Consider the following 20,452-nt stretch of genomic DNA (forward strand, 5'->3'; position numbering starts at 1 on the left):
CCAATGACCTTTCGTGCAACCACCCTAAAAGCTGTCAGGACATTTTATAATTTGCCAAAATATACATCTCAATAGCATAATGATAGAAAACGTCCACACACCACTCGTAAGACTGGAGATTTTTCAATCCCCCCCCCCCCCAACTTTACCTCCGCCCGCCCCCCCCCCCCCCCCCCCCCCCCCCCCCCCCCCCCCCCCCCCACCGACCCCCCCCCCCCCCCCACCGACAGACGGCCTGGGGTCCGCGAATGTGGAGTCCGGATGCTGGGACAGAAGGGCCGGCTGTACTGGCAGCCATAGTCCCGACCCCCTCCACCCAGATGCACTTTGAGGTCTGAAGAAGGGTCCCGACCAGAAACGTCACCCATTGCTTTTCTCCAGGGATGCTGTCTGACTTGCTGAGTTACTCCAGCTTTTTGTCTCCCGTTCTGACACAGTTGCAATCACAAAACCATACCATAAAGGCAACAGGTAAGATATATCCAATACAGCCCTTGGTACAGACAAGAGGGACATGATATACGAGCATGAGAGAGTGGTTTGCGGGTACTCAACAGTGACCCCATGAAGGCTCAAGGCTTTAGGTCAAACATGGTTGATTAAACCTTCAGATCACCACCTACCTGCTGATGAATCGGCACCACTCTATGTTGAGTAACTCTTGGAAGAATCACTGAGTGGCAAAGACACAGAATCCATTCTAAGTGTAGTGTTCTATGTCCATCCTCTAAGTTGAGTTTTGGATAGGGTCGGAAACAGGTCCTTCGGCCCACTGAGTCCACACCAACCAGTGATCCCACACACTTAACACTATTCTACACACCAGGGACAATTTACAATTTTACCAAGCCCATTAGCATACAAACCTGTACATCTTTGGAATGCAGAAGGAAACCGGAGCGGCGGTTGAAAACCCATGCAGATCACGGGGAGAACGTACAAACAAGATCACGCCACATTAAACATCTCCTCTATCTTTACCTCACTTTGACCTCTGGCCTTTGTTCACCCATCTGCCAAATCAAAAGGTTCACTCACCTGTATTCACCTATCACTTGCCTGGCTTGGTCCAACCCTCACCTCTGTTCCAGCTTTCTATCCCCCTACAATAATCAATCCCAAGGATCCAGATCCAAAATGCTGCTTATCCTTTCATTCTATCGATGCTGCCTGGCCAACTGAGTTACTCCTGCACTGTGTTTTACTCAATAATTGTCATTACTCCAATTAGCATTTAAAAAATATGCTTGGATAGAGTGGATGTGGAAAGGTGTTTCCACCAGTGGGAGAGTCCAAGACCAGAGGTCATAGCCTCAGAATTAAAGGACGTTCCTTTAGGAAAGGAGTAGGAATTTGTTTAGTTAGAGGGTGGTGAATCTGTGAAATTCATTGTCACTGATGGCTGCGGAGGCCAAGTCAATGGGTATTTTTACGGCAAGGCGATAGATTCTCGATTAGTACAGGTGTCAAGAGTTATGGGGAAGGCATGAAAATGAATTGGTTGAGGGGAGTTAGATCAGTCATGATTGAATGTTGGAGTAAATAATGGGGCAAATGGCCTAATACTCCTATCACTTATGATAATGTACAAAGACTTTGTAAAGTCCAGTGCCATTTATTTTTATAATCAAACTAGACCGATCCTCAGTAAACGAGCCATTAAAACACCAAAAATGTGTACTTGCCTTCAAGTAGCAGAACTATGTTCAATGAACATTACAAAGAAGTCTTAGCATATTGAATCTCATGCCAAGGATATTAAAAATATAAATATATTTCGTAACAATGTACCGATTCCCGTAAAGAACCAGTTAAACAATGCTGCTGGATATTGTGGAGCAATACAGAGCTGTGGAGCTCAAAATATTTCAGATTGCACTTCTCTAGATTTGTAAAGTAGACCCCACTACAATACTACTTAAAGAATGGGCGTACAAGGACTGCTAATCATCAGATATCACACATTTTAAGTCACACATGTGTTTTAGTAGTAACAAATCAAGTTGCAAGGCCAACTTTAAGTGAAGTAAAAGTCATATTTTTCATTTTTTTGTTGAAAGATAAACAGATTGAGCTCACATATCCATCTGTGCTTCATTGAAGCATTTGAGAAATGTTTGACCATGCACACATGTTTGACCATGAGTGGCTTTGCTCTGCCGTTATATTTTAAACCCCAAGTCTTGAACAAAGATAATAACATTATGGACCCTAGCATGAAATTAGAAGAGTAAACAAGTGAACAGTGTAGATGTGCTCACTAGATCAAGTTAACACACGTGTGGCTTTTCAGCAAGACAAGAACCTGTTGAAAACCCTCAGCGAAAAGGTAAAGAGATTCAACTTTCACACACTCATTTTATTCAAAATGAACAATTCAAAAATACATATTCCACTTGGCCACCATTGTCCAAGGGCTGCAGATGTTGGCTTGTCAGGATGTTATAGCGCTGCTATTTCCAGTTTATTTTTTGCCTTCAATTCTTTTCTTCCCTTTTTTGTTGTGCTTCTTGGCAAACCGCATGTTCTTTAGAAACTTAGGATCAACCTGGACAAATTGGATTAAAAACTATCGTTAACGTTTTGTTTTGCATTCCCCAGGATGTTGCCTATTTAACAGTCGAAAGGACCGCGCTGCATAACAGCCAATGTGAGTAGCAATATGGCAACCCAGGCTTTTCAATCAGCCCCAAGAGTTTAGACATATCACACATTATGCAGAGTACAGATCACCAGACATGAGCAAAACCTTTCTAGGTTACGTTTCTTTCCTCCAGAGGATCGAAGCTGACTTTACTGTTCTCAACTAATCAACTCAAATTCAAATTGTTTACTTTTTAAAAAACATTTTGATATCTCCAAGTCTTCTCTTCACAACTATTTGCCTTTATTCTTGAACTGTATTCATGTTTTAATTTGCAAGCCCACGGAAAAAAGCAAAACGAATCAACTGGAGAAGGAGCAGGTTCAATGGGACGGGAACAGATCCTGCCGAGATAGACTGGAGTGAAGGTTTGGAAGTGAAACTGAACAACGGTAGGGCTTTTCATTTGTGGTGGAGGTATTTCAGTGAAAGTCGAGGTGTATTCCTAAGAGGGCGACGGGTATAGAAATTAAAACCAGAGCTCCATGGATGATCATAAATGGCAGAGAAACTTCAGCGGAGGAAAAGAATACACAAGACGATAATTTATAATCAAACTGATTGCAAAAAGTTTAGAGGGAAAGTAAAATTGATTGAGACCAATAGCCGGAGAGAAAAAATGGTCTGGGACTTTAGCAACCGCTAAAAAGAGATTTGGAGCTGAAGACAAAAAGAAAACTCTATTCAGGCAGTAGAGGGCATGGTTGAGGGACAAAATCAGCACTTTACACCACTCTGTTCAGAGGTAGAAGATGCCGCTGATGTCCTAGGATAGGAAGAGGCCATTGTTATTCTGCAATGAACAGGATCTAGAAAGGTCAGCTTAACTTAGAGTGTAAATTGCCTGGCCCAAGGGATCTACCAAACACCTATAGATTTTGCTGCATGCCCAAGGAACAGAAGGGACATGTTTGGAAACAAATAGGTACGCATGGATAAACCCGGTAACCACAGATCAGTTTAACCGTAACCCCGGGTAACACCTGGAAAAAGACAGATTTAGAAGTCACTTAGGTGTGGTTTGATTTCTTAAAGGCAAATTGTACCTAACTTGGCAAAGGGTTTTTTAATGAGGGGATAACAGAAAGGATAAATATGGGAAATGAAGCTGTTGAGACATGTGGATTTCAAAAGACATTTGATTCAGCATGTCTTGATCCAACAAAGGAACAGAAAGCACAACAGCAGCAAAGGTGCTTCGCAGGCTCAAGTTAAGTGTACTGCCCAGTCTAAGCCAGGCTGCATCCCAGTGAAACTCTTCTGCATCCTTTCCAAGGCCTTGAAAAGGTCAAAGAGGGCCTTGAAACCTTCATGGCTGAGGATGGAAGTGTAGAGGGACAGGATGTCCATGGTAATGATGAGGCAATGTGGACCTAAAAATATTGAATTGAAGGGTGAGCGAGGTTTCTCAGATATAGGTTGGACAAGGTGGGGTGTGTGGAGGGGATAGGATAGAATCACGGTATTTGGGAATGATGTTTGTGGGCCAGGAGCTGGCAGTAACAATGGGTCGGCCCACGCGGGCAGTCCTGTTTGTGGATTCTGGGGAGGGGAGGTGGTGTAGAAACAGGCAGCGCGGGGCTAGGGAACGATAAGGGCAGAGGGTGTGGGGGGCAGATCGCCAGAAGGGATGAGATTGGAAAGTCTGGTGCTCGCCTGAGGGGGTCATGGTCAAGAAGAGGCAGGTGTGAGGATGTGTCCGAGAGTTGGTGTTTAGCCTCAGCATGGTAGAGGTTAGCTTGCCAGACTACAATGACACTCCTAAGTTTTATACACTGGCAACATCACTTCCCGCATCTTACACAATGCCCCGATATACTGGAGTGTAAAGGGCACAATTTCCAAATGCGCAAAGGACTAAATTTGGAAGTCCAATGAACAGTGAGGAGGGAGCTACAGGCAGGCTGGGTAGCTGATGCAGAGAAATATTAAATGTTAATTCTGGTAAGAAGAATGAAGAGAGACTATGCAAACTAGAGGGGACATTTCTAAGAACGAGATATCTGAGGTATATTGGCATAGTTTATTAAAAGAGACGCTGGTCCCTTGAGAAAGTCTTTAACCATGCTTATGATGGTGGGTCCATGAAGGGAAGCTTTGTAAAGTGGGTTGGAGACAAGCAAGGAGAATCATACCAGACACCTTTAAAGGAGCCAAGTGAAGATTTTGTTAATTAACGACAAGATTCCAAAATTAAATAAAGACCCACAATCCTTTTACAATACAACTATGTCTGAAAAATACCTAGGCAACTATGATAGAAAGCATATATTTTCCAACTTGCAAAGATGATAAATTTAAAATGCAACATACATTATAAAGCTTCCCACCCAAAGTTGAGATGGCAGTGGGAACACCAGACATCAAAACTGTATGCAAAGTCCATTGTACAATTCAAAATGAAGTGTTCAAAATCTACGAGGTTTAATGGAGGTTGCAGCCCCAGTAAACACGGGGAAGTTCTTTTGATTTAATTTTCCTGCAGTATCAATGATCTGGTAATGGTCAGTACCATAATCACTTTCGAATACAGGTGCAAACTACATATTCATTCACTTTGTAGAAAATCTGCATTGCTATAACTAATCAGAGAGCTTGCTTTTGAAACAGAACCTCTTAAAGCATCAGTCCACTGAAAGAGTTACCAGTCATGTACTGTTGTAAAAGTGAATTTCTGCAAGATCTCACAAATATCAGTATAATTGTCAGATAATCTGCTCCGCGCTGCTCATTGCGAGATAAATATTGACCAGCCCCTATCTATTCCTTCCTCTAGCTTCACAATTGCTCAATCCTTTATCTCACACTTTTCATCCTTCACAAGGGACCGTCCTCTTGAGCGGGAAGGAACTGCAGATGCTGTCTTTTTATTTCTGGCCTTCACCTGTTTAACAACTCCCCCCTCACCTATTTTCCCAGCCAGGCTTTCTCCTGGTCCACTTCTACATAAGCATGAGGGGAACATCTACCTATCTACCCATTTGACCATTTTATGTTTAAGAGACTTCACTGTGTTGGTTCAGCCACAATGCTCAATTGCATTGTAAAATGTTAATGATAAAATAGTGCTACAGAACAGATGTCACACCCAAAATTATCTCCTTTCTTAAGATTTATTGATGATTAAAGCTTAGCCCAGAAAAAGTGTTTTCATCACGTCTTCTGTTATCTTGTCACTTGAGAACAGCACTCACTTTTAAAGTTGGGTATGGTTGTAAGAGTGCTAATTCTGATTGTAAAATGCTTTTGGACTAGTGCAGAATCCAGCTACAGAATAAAGATACACAAAAACGCTGGAGAAACTCAGCAGGTGCAGCAGCATCTATGAAGCAAAGGAGATAGGCAACGATTCGGCCCGAAACGTTGCCTATCTCCTTCGCTCCATAGATGCTGCTGCACCCGCTGAGTTTCTCCAGCATTTTTGTGTACCTTTGATTTTCCAGCATCTGCAGTTCCTTCTGAAATACAGAATAAAGATCCTCAGAATGCAGAAAGACTAACAATTGAAATGCAGTAACGCCCATACCCAATCAATAACAGTTTCAGTACTGGATTGGTGTCAGATACAAAACCACAACCATTAGTAGGAAAACTACCTACACTGAATGAATTTACTGGGATAATTAGTTAGCACACGGCATTGGGGGTTCAGTATTGATGTGGATAGAGAACTGGCTGGCAAACAGGAAGCAAAGAGTAGGAGTAAACGGGTCCTTTTCACAATGGCAGGCAGTGATTAGTGGGGTACCGCAAGGCTCAGTGCTGGGACCCCAGCTATTTACAATATATATTAATGATCTGGATGAGGGAATTGAAGGCAATCTCTCCAAGTTTGCGGATGACACTAAGCTGGGGGGCAGGGTTAGCTGTGAGGAGGATGCTAGGAGACTGCAAGGTGACCTGGATAGGCTGGGTGAGTGGGCAAATGTTTGGCTGATGCAGTATAATGTGGATAAATGTGAGGTTATCCATTTTGGTGGAAAAACAGGAAAGCAGACTATTAACTAAATGGTGGCCGACTAGGAAAAGGGGAGATGCAGCGAGACCTGGGTGTCATGGTACACCAGTCATTGAAAGTGGGCATGCAGGTGCAGCAGGCAGTGAAGAAAGCGAATGGTATGTTAGCTTTCATAGCAAAAGGATTTGAGTATAGGAGCAGGGAGGTTCTACTGCAGTTGTACAGGGTCTTGGTGAGACCACACCTGGAGTATTGCGTACAGTTTTGGTCTCCAAATCTGAGGAAGGACATTATTGCCATAGAGGGAGTGCAGAGAAGGTTCACCAGACTGATTCCTGGGATGTCAGGACTGTCTTATGAAGAAAGACTGGATAGACTTGGTTTATACTCTCTAGAATTTAGGAGATTGAGAGGGGATCTTATAGAAACTTACAAAATTCTTAAGGGGTTGGACAGGCTAGATGCAGGAAGATTGTTCCCGATGTTGGGGAAGTCCAGGACAAGGGGTCACAGCTTAAGGATAAGGGGGAAATCCTTTAAAACCGAGATGAGAAGAACTTTTTTCACACAGAGTGGTGAATCTCTGGAACTCTCTGCCGCAGAGGGTAGTCGAGGCCAGTTCATTGGCTATATTTAAGAGGGAGTTAGATGTGGCCCTTGTGGCTAAGGGGATCAGAGGGTATGGAGAGAAGGCAGGTACGGGATACTGAGTTGGATGATCAGCCATGATCATATTGAATGGCGGTGCAGGCTCGAAGGGCCGAATGGCCTACTCCTGCACCTAATTTCTATGTTACCGAAGAGTCTAAGACACAAAATGCTGGAGAAACTCAGGGGAACAGGCAGCATCTCTGGTGCGAAGGAATGGGTGATGTTTTGGGTTGAGACCCTTATTCAGACTGCTTCACAGGTGACAAATTGAACCAAACAAAACAGGACATCCTTCGTAATTCTGCTCTAACACTAAAAACCAAGAGAAATACTTACTCCTTTCAGGGGTTCAAATCGAAACGATTTGGGCTTCTTGATTCCATTTCTGTGCCACTTGCTGGCTGCAAGATTCAGAAGATTATGTTTTAGGGCACAGATAGCAGATAACAAAGTAAGCAGCTGAATACAAAGCAGCAGGCTGAGACTTACACTGATTGTGGTTGGTGTGGTTCTTGGACTTGGCCATGGTTCAAGTGACCTGGAAGATTGAAGAGGAACATCAGGAATCAGCACACACAGTTAATCCCCAGGCAGACTGAGAGGGGTGGGGGTAGAGTCTCCCACACGGTACCCCTTTACCCGAGACGGAGAGGGGGTTCCCTCAATGATCTGTCCTCACCTACTCTCCCACCCCTCACCCAGACTGAGGGGGAAGAGGGTATCACGAAGAGTGGGGGGGGGGTCTCTGACATGCTCTGCCCCCTAGACTGAGGGAGAACTGGGGTCTCCAGGAGAGGATCGGGAGGTCTCTGACATGCTCCACCTCTCCCTCCTGGACAGAGGGGGAAACGAGGATGGAGTGAGGGGGAAGTCTCCAAGAGGAGAGGAGGGGGATATCTTGCATGTCGTCTCCCCCTCCCCTCGACCGAGCGAAAATGGGGGGGGGGGGGGGGTCTCACACATGTCCCCCTCCCCTGGACTGTGGGGGCGAGGATGGTCTCAGGGGGGGGGGGGTCTGGTCTCCCTGTCTCTACACTGACGGCGCGGCCGGGCCGGGCCGGGCCGGGCCGGGATGATGGGCCCACAATGCGGGGCAGGCCAGGGCGGGCAGCGCCGGGGGCCGGGACACAGCCTGGGCCGCAGATGGACGCGGATCCGCCATCTCACCTCCCGCCAACGACAACGCCACCACCGGAAGAGGACGGTCCGCGGTGCCGCCGGGATATCCCGTCCGGGGGACTTCCGGCCGTCCCCGCGCAAAGGTTCCGCCGGAAGCGCGGTCTCCGGAGAAAGGTTCCGGGGATGGGTGGGTGGGAGGGTGCGGGCTGGACCATAGATACAAGTCAGTGCACGTTATAGTGTCTATGGGCTGGACCTCCTCACCCCTCACCACCTGGTTGAGCCTGGGTCTCTGGTGCTGTAAGGCAGCGACTAAACATACTATTGGAGAGGCAATACGGTTTCATAAGTGTAGAGATACAAACCATTCAGAAATAGGGCCTTCAGCGCACCCTGTAGCAATGTTACAAAATTTTGAGATTTAAAAAATCAAGTCTGCAATTTATCCCATCAGATAAAGCATAAAAATAAGTTTAATTTGACACCTAATTCACTTTCATATCTCATGTATTTAAAAAGTTATGGCCATTTTCATACTGGGAAATGAGCATCTTGTTCCCTATTGATTTTCTATGGACATAACAAAAAAGCTGTGATCGTGAACAATCAAAAGCCCATAACTTTCTTAAAAATTAAGAGAACTGAATGAAATTTTCAGTTATCATAGATTGAAGCATTCTGAAACAAATATAAAATAATCTTACTTGGATGACCTGATATTAAAGCATATAATTAGTTAGTTACCTAATTGTAGCTAATTTCAGACCAATTACTAGATCTAAACATCTATCCATTTCTTAATAAATGATTAACATTTTTAAATAGCCTAAATGTCCAAATAATATTCACAAATAATTCACAATTAAACATGATTTTTAAATCTCATTTACATTAATTTATAGGCCTAATGGAAGGAATTTAGTGTTTAATTGCTGTAAATAAATGCCCATTTAAATCAGCTTTCTAGTGGGATCCTGTGAACGCGCTGGTTTAGAACGTTCACATTGCGGTAGATTTGTGCCCTCAAATGCCGAGAAAATACTGCGGGATATAATGGGCCCAAAATGAGCTACTTGCAATATTAAACTTTGTATAAAGGGATCTTTAGAAGCCCTTTTTAATGTAAAAATATACAGCCTGCCTTCTATTATTTGCTTTATGAGACCCTGCGGTTGCTGTTGGTCGCGGGTTTAGAGATTGATTTTTAAGCTACTATAACTATTATTCAAGGCCTTTAAACCTAATAATAGCTTTTGCGACGGGGTCTTTCAGCGATTTTTCGTTAATAATTAACTAGGCTGAACATTTTCGATTTGAACAGCCTAGAGAAAATCGCGTTTTAAACCCGCCCCCCTCTAAACGGCGCCAAAATCGCGCACACCCGCAGCGACAGATTTTCAGCGACGCTTCAGGTAGGCTTTGCAACATACCTACTAGTTATAGTGTCTATGGGCTGGATCTTCTCACCCCCCCCACCCCACACCCCCCCACCCCCCCACCCCACCCCACCCCACCCCACCCCACCCCACAACTCAACTCCTCACCACTGACCCACTTCATTCACATTACACCCAGTATCAGTTACTTAGTTGATGGCTAAGAGTGTGAATGTTTTGAGTTGTGTTATGGCTGCATCATCATTGTCCTGGAACCAAACCGCGACGTTGACCACAACTCCTCACTCCACAACTGCTCGCCCCACACACCTCCTGAAAAAAACCTACGCTGTCACAGAGAGAACGTACAAACTCCATAAAGACAGCCACCATAGTAAGGATTGAGCCTGGGTCTCTGGTGCTGTAAGGCAGCGACTAAACATACTATTGGAGAGGCAATAAGGTTTCATAAGTGTAGAGATACAAACCATTCAGAAATAGGGCCTTCAGCGCACCCTGTCCACACAAATTATCAATTGCATATCTTGCATTAATAATTAATATATTCAGCACAAAGACATGAAAGCATTCATCAACATTTCTCTACATAGATTTTTAAGGCAGAGATAGATTGATTCTGGATTAGTACAGGTGTCAGGGGAATGGGGTTAGGAGGGAGAGATAGATCAGCCATGATTGAATGGCAGAATTGACACTGGGCCGAATGGCCTAATTCTATCACTTATGGCATACCATTATCAGGCATCGACTCTGCTCTATCGCCAGCTTAATAGGTGACTTAGTGTTGCCAATAGACATTGAGAGGCTAATTGCTAGAGCATCAGCTAATTTAGATACCAGGGCATGGGTTGGGGTTTGGGGATAAAATCGTGCAAGAAAATTTATGCCATCTGTGTTAAAGGGCTGCATTCAATTAAAGGACAATGTACCCCTTTGAAAAGAGTGAATAAAATTGCCTGCGGCTAAACGTGGAGATGCTGCTGGATCTTATTGGGAATGGCACTTAAAAGAGAAACAGGTTGCATGGAAGATTCTGACTGTGATGGTGAGAGGGACTTAATAAGGCCATGGGACCTCTTGCCGTTTTAGAACCATAATGGGCAACCAAACTAAACAAAGATGGGCAAGGATGAATGTAAGCAGAACATACAACTTGTTCCTTGATATACATTCAGCAATTTAGGTTTGTATAAACAACGAACTGCAGATGCTGATTTACACAAAAGGACACAAAGTGCTGGAGTTACACAAAAGTGCTGGAGAAACTCAGCGGGTGCAGCAGCATCTATGGAACGAAGGAAATAGGCAAAGTTTCAGACCAACGTTTCAGACGGCCCAAGGTGAGGTCCTGCTCCTCCAATTTCCGGTGGTCCTCACTCTGGCCATGGAGGAGGCCCAGGACAGAAAGGTCGGATTCGGAATGGGAGGGGGGGGTTGAAGTGCTGAGCCAACGGGAGATCAGGTTGGTTAATGTGGACTGAGCGGAGGTGTTCGGCGAAACGATCGCCAAGCCTACGCTTGGTCTCACCGATGTAGATCAGCTGTCATCTAGAGCAGCGGATGCAATAGATGAGGTTGGAGGAGGTGCAGGTGAACCTCTGTCGCACCTGGAACAACTGCTTGGGTCCTTGAATGGAGTTGAGGAGGGAGGTGAAACGACAGGTGTAGCATATCTTGCGGTTGCAACAGAAAGTGCCCGGGGAGGGGGTGGTGCGGGAGGGAAGGGAAGAATTGACCTGGGAGTTATGGAGGGAGCGGTCTTTGCGGAAATCCCACAGAGGGGGAGATGGGAAGATGTGGTGAGTGGTGGGGTCACGTTGGAGGTGGCGAAAATGATGGAGGACTATTTGTTGTATGTGACGGCTAGTGGGGTGGAAGATGAAGACTAGGGGGACTCTGCCCTTGTTACGAGTGGGGGGGATGGGGAGAGAGAGCAGTGTTGCGGGGTATGGAAGAGAGCCTGGTGAGAGCCTTATCTATAGTAGGGGAGGGGAACCCCTGTTCCCTGAAGAATGAGGACATTTCCGATGCACCTCATCCTGGGAGCAGATAGAGTTACACTGCGGGTTAGGCAGCAATTCGCGAGAACATAGGTGGGTGATGTTTCCGGTTGAGACCTTTCGTCACATCAATATTCACGGTAGTCTGAAGAAGGGTTCCGGCCTAAAACATGTTCTGTGGAGATACACAAAAAAGCTGGAGAAACTCAGCGGGTGCAGCAGCATCTATGGAGCGAAGAAAATAGGCAACGTTTCGGGCCGAAACCCTTCTTCAGACTGATCGGGGGTGGGGGGTGGGGGGGGGGGGGGGGCGGGGGGACAAGAAAGGAAAAAGGAGGAGGAGCCCGAAGGCTGGGGGATGGGAGGAGACAGCAGGGGGACTGAGGAAGGGGAGGAGATAGCAAGGACTAACAAAATTGGGAGAATTCGATGTTCATGCCCCCAGACTCCCCAAACGGAATATGAGGTGCTGTTCCTCCAATTTCCGGTGCTGCTCGCTGTGGCCATGGAAGAGACCCAGGACAGAGAGGTCGGAGACGGAGTGGGAGGGGGAGTTGAAGTGTTGAGCCACCGGGAGGTCAGCTTGGTTATTGTGGACCGAGCGGAGGTGTTCGGCGAAACGATCGCCCAACCTCCGCTAGAGCTGCTGACATCTAGAGCAGCGGATGCAATAGATGAGGTTGGAGGAGATGCAGGTAAACCTCTGTCGCACCTGGAACAACTGCTTGGGTCCTTGAACGGAGTCGAGGGGGGAGGTAAAGGGACAAGTGTTGCATCTCTTGCGGTTGCAAGGGAAAGTGCCCGGGGAGGGGGTGGTACGAGAGGGAAGGGAAGAATTGACAAGGGAGTTATGGAGGGAACGGTCTTTGCGGAAGGCAGATATGGGGGGAGATGGGAAGATGTGACGAGTGGTGGGGTCACGTTGGAGGTGGCGAAACTGACGGAGGATTACTTTTTGTATGTGACGGCTGGTGGGGTGAAAGGTGAGGACTAGGGGGATTCTGCCCTTGTTGCGAGTGGGGGGATGGGGAGAGAGAGCAGTGTTGCGGGGTATGGAAGAGACCCTGGTGCGAGCCTCATCTATGGTGGAGGAAGGGAACCCCCGTTCCCTGAATAATGAGGAAATTTCAGATGTCCTGGTGTGGAACGCCTCATCCGTGGAGCAGATGTGGCGTAGACGGAGGAATTGGGAGTAGGGGATGGAGTCCTTACAGGAAGCAGGGTGGGAAGAAGTGTTGTTCTGTGGAGATGCTGCCTGACCCGCTGAGTTACTCCAGCACTTTGGTTTAGTTTAATTCAGAGATACAACACGGAACCAGGCAATTCGGCTCACCGAGTCCGCACCGACCAGCGATCCCCGCACACCAACACTATCCTGCACTCGGGATCATTTACATTTATACCAAGCCAATGTATGTCTTTGGGAGGAAACCGGAGATCTCGGAGAAAACCCACGCAGGTCACGTTGAGAACGTACAAACTCCATACAGACAGCACCCATAGTCAGGATCGAACCCGGGTCTCTGGCGCTGTAATGGCTCCAGGGTGACCAAGGCTGGGAGCTGAACATCCAGGGATATTCAATATTCAGGAGGGATAGACAGAAAGGAAAAGGAGGTGAGGTAGCGTTGCTGGTTAGAGAGGAGATTAACGCAATAGAAAGGAAGAACATTAGCTTGGAGGATGTGGAATCGATGTGGGTAGAGCTGCGAAACACTAAGGGGCAGAAAACGCTAGTGGGTGTTGTGTACAGGCCACCTAACAGTAGTAGTGGAGTTGGGGTTGGCATCAAACAGGAAATTAGAAATGCGTGCGACAAAGGTAAAACAGTTATAATGGGTGACTTCAACCTACATATAGATTGGGTGAATCAAATTGGCAAGGGTGCTGGGGAAGAGGATTTCTTGGAATGTATGCGGGATAGTTTTCTAAACCAACATGTAGAGGAACCAACGAGAGAGCAGGCTTTTCTAGACTGGGTATTGAGTAATGAGGAAGGGTTAGTTAGCAGTCTTGTTGTGCGTGGCCCCTTGGGCAAGAGTGACCACAATAGGGTCGAGTTATTTATTAGGATGGAGAGTGACATAATTAATTCAGAAACAAGGGTTCTGAACTTAAAGAAAGGTAACTTTGAGGGTATGAGACGTGAATTGGCCAAGATTGACTGGCAATTAATTCTTAAAGGGTTGATGATGGATATGCAATGGAAGGCATTTAAAGGCTGCATGGATGAACTACAACAATTGTTCATCCCAGTTTGGCAAAAGAATAAATCAGGGAAGGTAGTGCATCCGTGGATAACAAGGGAAATCAGAGATAGTATCAAAACAAAAGATGAAGGATACAAATTAGCCAGAAAAAGCAGCCTACAGAAGACCGGGAGAAATTCAGAGTCCAGCAGAGGAAGACAAAGGGATTAATTAGGAAAGGGGAAATAGATTATGAAAGAAAACTGGCAGGGAACATAAAAACTGACTGCAAAAGTTTTTATAGATATGTGAAGAGAAAAAGATTAGTTAAAACAAATATAGGTCCCTTGCAGTCAGAAACAGGTGAATTGATCATGGGGAACAAAGACATGGCAGACCAATTGAATAACTACTTTGGTTCTGTCTTCACTAAGGAAGACTTAATTAATCTGCCGGAAATAGCAGGGGACCGGGGGTCAAATGAGATGGAGGAACTGAGTGAAATCCAAGTTAGCCGGGAAGTGGTGTTAGGTAAATTGAATGGATTAAAGGCCGATAAATCCCCAGGGCCAGATAGGCTGCATCCAAGAGTACTTAAGGAAGTAGCCCCAGAAATAGTGGATGCATTAGTGATAATTTTTCAAAACTGTTTAGATTCTGGAGTAGTTCCTGAGGATTGGGGGATAACCCCACTTTTTAAAAAGGGAGGGAGAGAGAAAACGGGGAATTACAGACCAGTTAATCTAACATCGGTAGTGGGGAAACTGCTAGAGTCAGTTAATAAAGATGGGATAGCAGCACATTTGGAAAGTGGTGAAATCATTGGACAAAGTCAGCATGGATTTATGAAAGGTAAATCATGTCTGACGAATCATGTAGAATTTTTCGAGGATGTAACTAGCAGAGTGGATAAGGGAGAACCAGTGGATGTGTTATATCTGGACTTTCAGAAGGCTTTCGACAAGGTCCCACATAAGAGATTAGTATACAAACTTAAAGCACACGGTATTGGGGGTTCAGAATTGATGTGGATAGAGAACTGGCTGGCAGACAGGAAGCAAAGAGTAGGAGTAAACGGGTCCTTTTCAGAATGGCAGGCAGTGACTAGTGGGGTACCACAAGGCTCAGTGCTGGGACCCCAGCTATTTACAATATATATTAATGATTTGGACGAGGGAATTGAATGCAACATCTCCAAGTTTGCGGATGACGCGAAGCTGGGGGGCAGTGTTAGCTGTGAGGAGGATGCTAGGAGGCTGCAAGATGACTTGGGTAGGCTGGGTGAGTGGGCAAATGCATGGCAGATGCAGTATAATGTTGATAAATGTGACGTTATCCACTTTGGTGGCAAAAACAGTAAAGTAGACTATTACCTGAATGGTGGCCGATTAGGAAAAGGGGAGATGCAACGAGACCTGGGTGTCATGGTACACCAGTCATTGAAAGTAGGCATGCAGGTGCAGCAGGCAGTGAAGAAAGCGAATGGTATGTTAGCATTCATAGCAAAATTATTTGAGTATAGGAGCAGGGAGGTTATACTGCAGTTGTACCACACCTGGAGTATTGCGTACAGTTTTGGTCTCCTAATCTGAGGAAGGACATTCTTGCCATAGAGGGAGTACAGAGAAGGTTCACCAGACTGATTGCTGGGATGTCAGGACTTTCATATGAAGAAAGACTGGATAGACTCGGCTTGTACTCGCTAGAATTTAGAAGATTGAGGGGGGATCTTATAGAAACTTACAAAATTCTTAAGGGGTAAGACAGGCTAGATACAGGAAGATTGTTCCCGATGTTGGGGAAGTCCACAATAAGGGGTCACAGTTTAAGGATAAAGGGAAAGTCTTTTAGGGCTGAGATGAGAAAAACATTTTTTACACAGAGTGGTGAATCTCTGGAATTCTCTGCCACAGAATGTAGTTGAGGCCTGTTCATTGGCTATATTTAAGAGGGAGTTAGATGTGGCCCTTGTGGCCAAAGATCATAGAGGAGCAAGATAGACCACTCCTCCGAAATCCAATGGACTGACGTGTAGTACGTGACGGAACGTCACGGCCGCCATTTCTTAATGCGACACGCGACTTCCGGTATGCCACCCGCTGTGATCCAAAGCAAAGATTATAGAGCTCCTCTATAATCTTTGATCCAAAGCAAAGATCCTCGAGTATCTTGTTGCGGGAACAGCCCCCTCCTTTGCGTAGTTTCCCTTGCATTGTGCAGTTTCCCTTTAACACACACTGCACAAAATTAAATTTAACGTATATATATTTTATATATTTATATGAATGGGTGTCTGTGTGTGAGAGGCAAGTTAGAGATAATAAAGTTTATTCTCATAAATCAGAAGCAACTTTGATTTAAATAATCACTATTAATTCATTTGTCTTGTAAGATGATATACATAAACCATAAAGGCAATTATATATATAATTATATAGCAATAATAAATATATGCATATATATATATATATATATATATATTTATACACATACATATATATACACATACATATATACACACATACACATGCACACATACATATGGATACATTTATATGCATACATACACACATATATAAACATATACATACATATATACACACATATACATATATATATACACATACATGCATATATACACATACATATATATTTATACATATGATCATTTTCCAACGATCAATAGATTTACGATCAGCTCCTGTGGATCGGAGGATAGCTAATGCTATCCCACTTTTCAAGAAAGGAGCGTGAGAGAAAACGGGGAATTACAGACCAGTTAGCCCGACTTTGGTGGTGTGAAAGATGCTGGAGTCAATTATTAAAGATGTAATAATGGGGCATTTGGATAGCAGTAAAATAATTAGTCCAAGTCAACATGGATTTATGAAAGGGAAATCATGTTTGACTAATCTTCTGGATTTTTTTGCTGCAAGGTTTGGTGTTGGGGCCGCAACTGTTTACCATACATATTAATGATTTGGAAAAGGGAATTAGGAGCAAAACTAATGCATACATACCTACATATTTAAATTCATCTGATAAGTTGGTCAAATAACATGGGCACCTTCTTGCTTTTTTTGAGACATGGATTTTTAAAATGTGAATGTCTCATAGCAACACATTTGTGGGTCAGCAGTATTTTGTACCAACCCCCACAATTTCAAATAATTCTAAATTAAACTTCTTAAACAAGGAAAACAATTTTTATTTACATCATTTTGTGTGGCTGTCAAGGTGGCTGTGTTGACTGTAATTATGAGACTGCCGGGCAGTATCACTGTGAATGGCGGTGGCTGTGTGTTTTAATGCAAGTGTGAGAAGGAGAGTAAATTTAAAGAGACAATGTGAGACCCATCAGGGTTTCATCCAAGAACCAATTTAAAGGCAAGGTTCCATCAATTACAGTATTTTAATTGAAAATCTTACTCTTAATATTCTTCCTAATTAGGCTTTTTGTGTTCCCTCTTGAACTTTGTGTCTCCCAGAGCCTCTGGGGAGTTTCTGGAGATACAATAATCCAATCTTGAGGCAAATAACCATCTTTAAAACTGGCATTGCCTCTGCCTTTAATTCTACATTCTCCGAGGATGCTGGATGCCGCGACAATCTCTTGCAACGAGTACAGAAAGGCAGTCAACTGCAAAAAGATCAAAGAGAGGAGAGTATGGAAGGGAAAGGCTTTTCAGAATCATAATCAGATTTTATTTGCCAAGTATGTTTTGTAACATACGAGGAATTTCATTGGCCAGGTCAGTCATACAATTAAAAGCAACAGCACTCAAAAACACATTTTAATACGGACATTCACCAGTGACTCCTACACATTCCTCACTGTGATGGAAGGCGAAATAAAGTTCAAGTCCCTTCCTTTTGTTCTTCCTCGGTCGGGGGCCTCAAGCCCCCCGTTCAAACTCCGTTCAATGGTGAACTCCTCTTGGTCTCCAGGCCTATAGTGCTGCACAAATCACTGCACCACATGCATCTATTTATTCCCTTTTCCCATGGTTCATGCAGCTGGATATTAACTTGCCGACATGGAAAGAGATGCAGTGAGCATTCAATAGTTCAGACCTGGGTGAATTAAGGGGCTGCTTAATGGGCTGAGGGTTATCGAGATTGTCTGATTGTCATTCTTTTGGAAGAACTGATGGAAGTTCTTATGGAAAAGCTGATGAATTGAATACGGGATGAGCTGGTGGGCTCGAGGATTGCTGGATGAGTGTTCTAGAAACATAGAAAATAGGTGCAGGAGGAGGCCATTTGGCCCTTCGAGCCAGCACCGCCATTCATTGTGATCATGGCTGATCAGCCGTAATCGATAACCCGTGCCTGCCTTCTCCCCATATTCCTTGATTCCACTAGCCCCTAGAGATCTATCTAACTCTCTCTTAAATCCACCCAGTGATTTGGCCTCCACTGCCCTCTGTGGCAGGGAATTCCACAAATTCACAACTCTCTGGGTGAAAACGTTTTTTCTCACCTGTCTTAAATGGCCTCCCCTTTGTTCTAAGACTGTGGCCCCTGGTTCTGGACTCGCCCAACATTGGGAAAAATTTTCCTGTATCTAGCTTGTTCAGTCTTTTTATTCATTTATATGTTTCTATAAGATCCCCTTGCATCTAACAAGAGTGTTTTATTGTCATGTAGAACAATTTCCTGCATCTAGCTTGTCCCAGATAGAACAATTAAATTCTTACTTTCAGCAGAACAACAGAATCTGTAAACATAGTACACTGTAAACAATATGATAAGATCCCCCTCATCCTTCTAAACTCCAGTGAATACAAGCCTAGTCTTTTAAATCTTTCCTCATATGACAGTTCTTTTAGGTTATTTGATGGTTAGGACAGGTTTAGAGGGGTATGGGCCAAATGCAGGCATGTGGGACTAGTGTAGATGGGACATGTTGGCCAGCGTGGGCAAGTTGAGCTGAAGGGCCTGCTTCTACGCTGTGAGACTCTATGACTAGGTGTTCTGTTGAGGCTGGTGGCATGCCATGAGGAACAATGGGCATGGACCTTTGTAAACCACCACCTGGTTGAGTCTCCTTGAGTCACCATCGGCATTGATAACATCAGTCAGGGGTTGATGATCTGCAAAAAACAAGTTGGTCTCATTCTTGTTCTCTCATGCGATACAGGCAGCAGATCTGAACTGCCTGTGTTTGCCCTCTTGGCTGTCTTGTCAAATTACGCTGGAGATTAGAGTCACCCCTGAAACAAACAGTGCCTTGTGATCCACAGGGGAAAAAATAAAATCTAAATGCAGAACAATGGATGGTTTAAATCAAAGAAAATGATACAAAGAGGCCATTAGAGCAATACCGATCTAGGAAACTGAGAGCAGATTTTACAATGCATTTAAACCTCTCCCATTTTTATGAGATGCATTCCTGGAATATGTAGGAAGTTTATTGTAACCTAGTGCCCTAGTGGATTAAGGGCGGCATGGTGGTGCAGCGGTAAAGTTGCTGCCTTACAGTGGGTGCTGTCTGTACAGAGTTCGTACATTCTCCCCGTCACTGAATGGGTGTTCTCCGAGATCTTCGGTTTCCTCCCACATTCCAAAGACATACAGGTTTGTAGGCTTGGTATAAGTGTAAATTGTCCCTAGTGTGTGTAGGATGGTGTTAGTGTGCGGGGATCGCTGGTCAATGCGGACGCGGTGGGCCAAAGGGCCTGTTTCCGCGCTGTATCTCTGTAAGAAATAGAAGCAAGGATAAGCCATCTAAGTTCAAACCACCATCAGTAAGATTATTGTTGATTCTGCAACTCAACACCTTATTCCCACATTCTCTCCATTATCCTTCATCCTTTTCGTATATTTGAAAAAAAAAAATATCACGGACTCGACTTCCACCATCTCACGCGATAAAGAATTCCAAGATTCCCAGCCCTTGAGTGAAGAAACTGCTCCTTGTCTCATTACTAAATATCATGACCCATATTCTGAGACTTTGGCCCTCGTTCTAGATCACCAGACCAGCCGCAATCTCCACCCACGAGCCCAATCTAAACAGAGATAGACACAAAATGCTGGAGTAACTCAGTGGGTCAGGCAGCATCTCTGGAGAAAAGGAATAGGTGACGTTGCAGGTCGGAAGCCTTCTTCAGACTGCGTTCTGACACTTCTTCTTCTTCTTCTTCTTGCGTATGGCGTGCACAGCCTAAAGTTGTAGGACAACTTGTTCTATTTGATCTTATTTGACTGTGCACACCAGGTTGATTGGATTTGTCGAAACAGGGCGGACCACGTGAAGGTTGCAATCTCCCACCCCGCGTTCTGACACCAAAGAGCAAAATGTCCAACGCAGATACAATAATAAATATATCGCCATTTGCATTAGTTTTGTGCAGTTAGCAAATCACAATTTCACACAATGTACATAAGACAGCAGTTATTTGACAAATACTCTGCAGTTCGGTGCAGGAGATCTTGTCGACGAATATTCTGGACCCACTGTTGACATCTGAAATTACAGGAGATATCAT

At 44.6% G+C, this 20,452-nt stretch overlaps 1 protein-coding gene, 1 long non-coding RNA gene and 1 other non-coding gene across 3 annotated transcripts; 1 reads left to right on the forward strand and 2 right to left on the reverse strand.

The window, feature by feature from the left end:
- Window positions 1-1,601: 1,601 nt before the first annotated feature.
- LOC116983469 lies at window positions 1,602-19,957 on the forward strand. The gene is made up of 3 exons (XR_004414698.1): window positions 1,602-1,787; window positions 6,345-6,346; window positions 19,947-19,957. It is a non-coding gene; the product is annotated as an uncharacterized LOC116983469 (long non-coding RNA).
- On the reverse strand, window positions 2,339-8,524 carry rpl29 (ribosomal protein L29). The gene is made up of 4 exons (XM_033037257.1): window positions 8,421-8,524; window positions 7,743-7,791; window positions 7,590-7,654; window positions 2,339-2,548 (listed from the first exon to the last, which is right to left on the reverse strand). Exons 2-4 carry the CDS (start codon window positions 7,777-7,779, stop codon window positions 2,465-2,467), a joined length of 186 nt encoding a protein of 61 aa, XP_032893148.1. The 5' UTR covers window positions 7,780-7,791; window positions 8,421-8,524; the 3' UTR covers window positions 2,339-2,464.
- Window positions 5,050-5,179, reverse strand: LOC116983614. Its single transcript, XR_004414766.1, has one exon. It is a non-coding gene; the product is annotated as a small nucleolar RNA SNORA71 (small nucleolar RNA).
- Window positions 19,958-20,452: the final 495 nt, after the last annotated feature.

This window comes from Amblyraja radiata, chromosome 18 (genome assembly GCF_010909765.2).
Source record: "Amblyraja radiata isolate CabotCenter1 chromosome 18, sAmbRad1.1.pri, whole genome shotgun sequence".
Lineage (NCBI taxonomy): Eukaryota > Metazoa > Chordata > Chondrichthyes > Rajiformes > Rajidae > Amblyraja > Amblyraja radiata.

What these genes read in the sequence shown, in the direction of transcription:
- rpl29 (XM_033037257.1), bottom strand. Translation starts at nt 7,779, where the DNA reads ATGGCCAAGTCCAAGAACCACACCAACCACAATCAGT. An exon ending in CCACACCAACCACAATCAGT is followed by an intron (nt 7,655 to 7,742) that starts GTAAGTCTCAGC and finishes TGAATCTTGCAG; the next exon opens with CCAGCAAGTGGCACAGAAAT. An exon ending in GATTTGAACCCCTGAAAGGA is followed by an intron (nt 2,549 to 7,589) that starts GTAAGTATTTCT and finishes CAATTTGTCCAG; the next exon opens with GTTGATCCTAAGTTTCTAAA.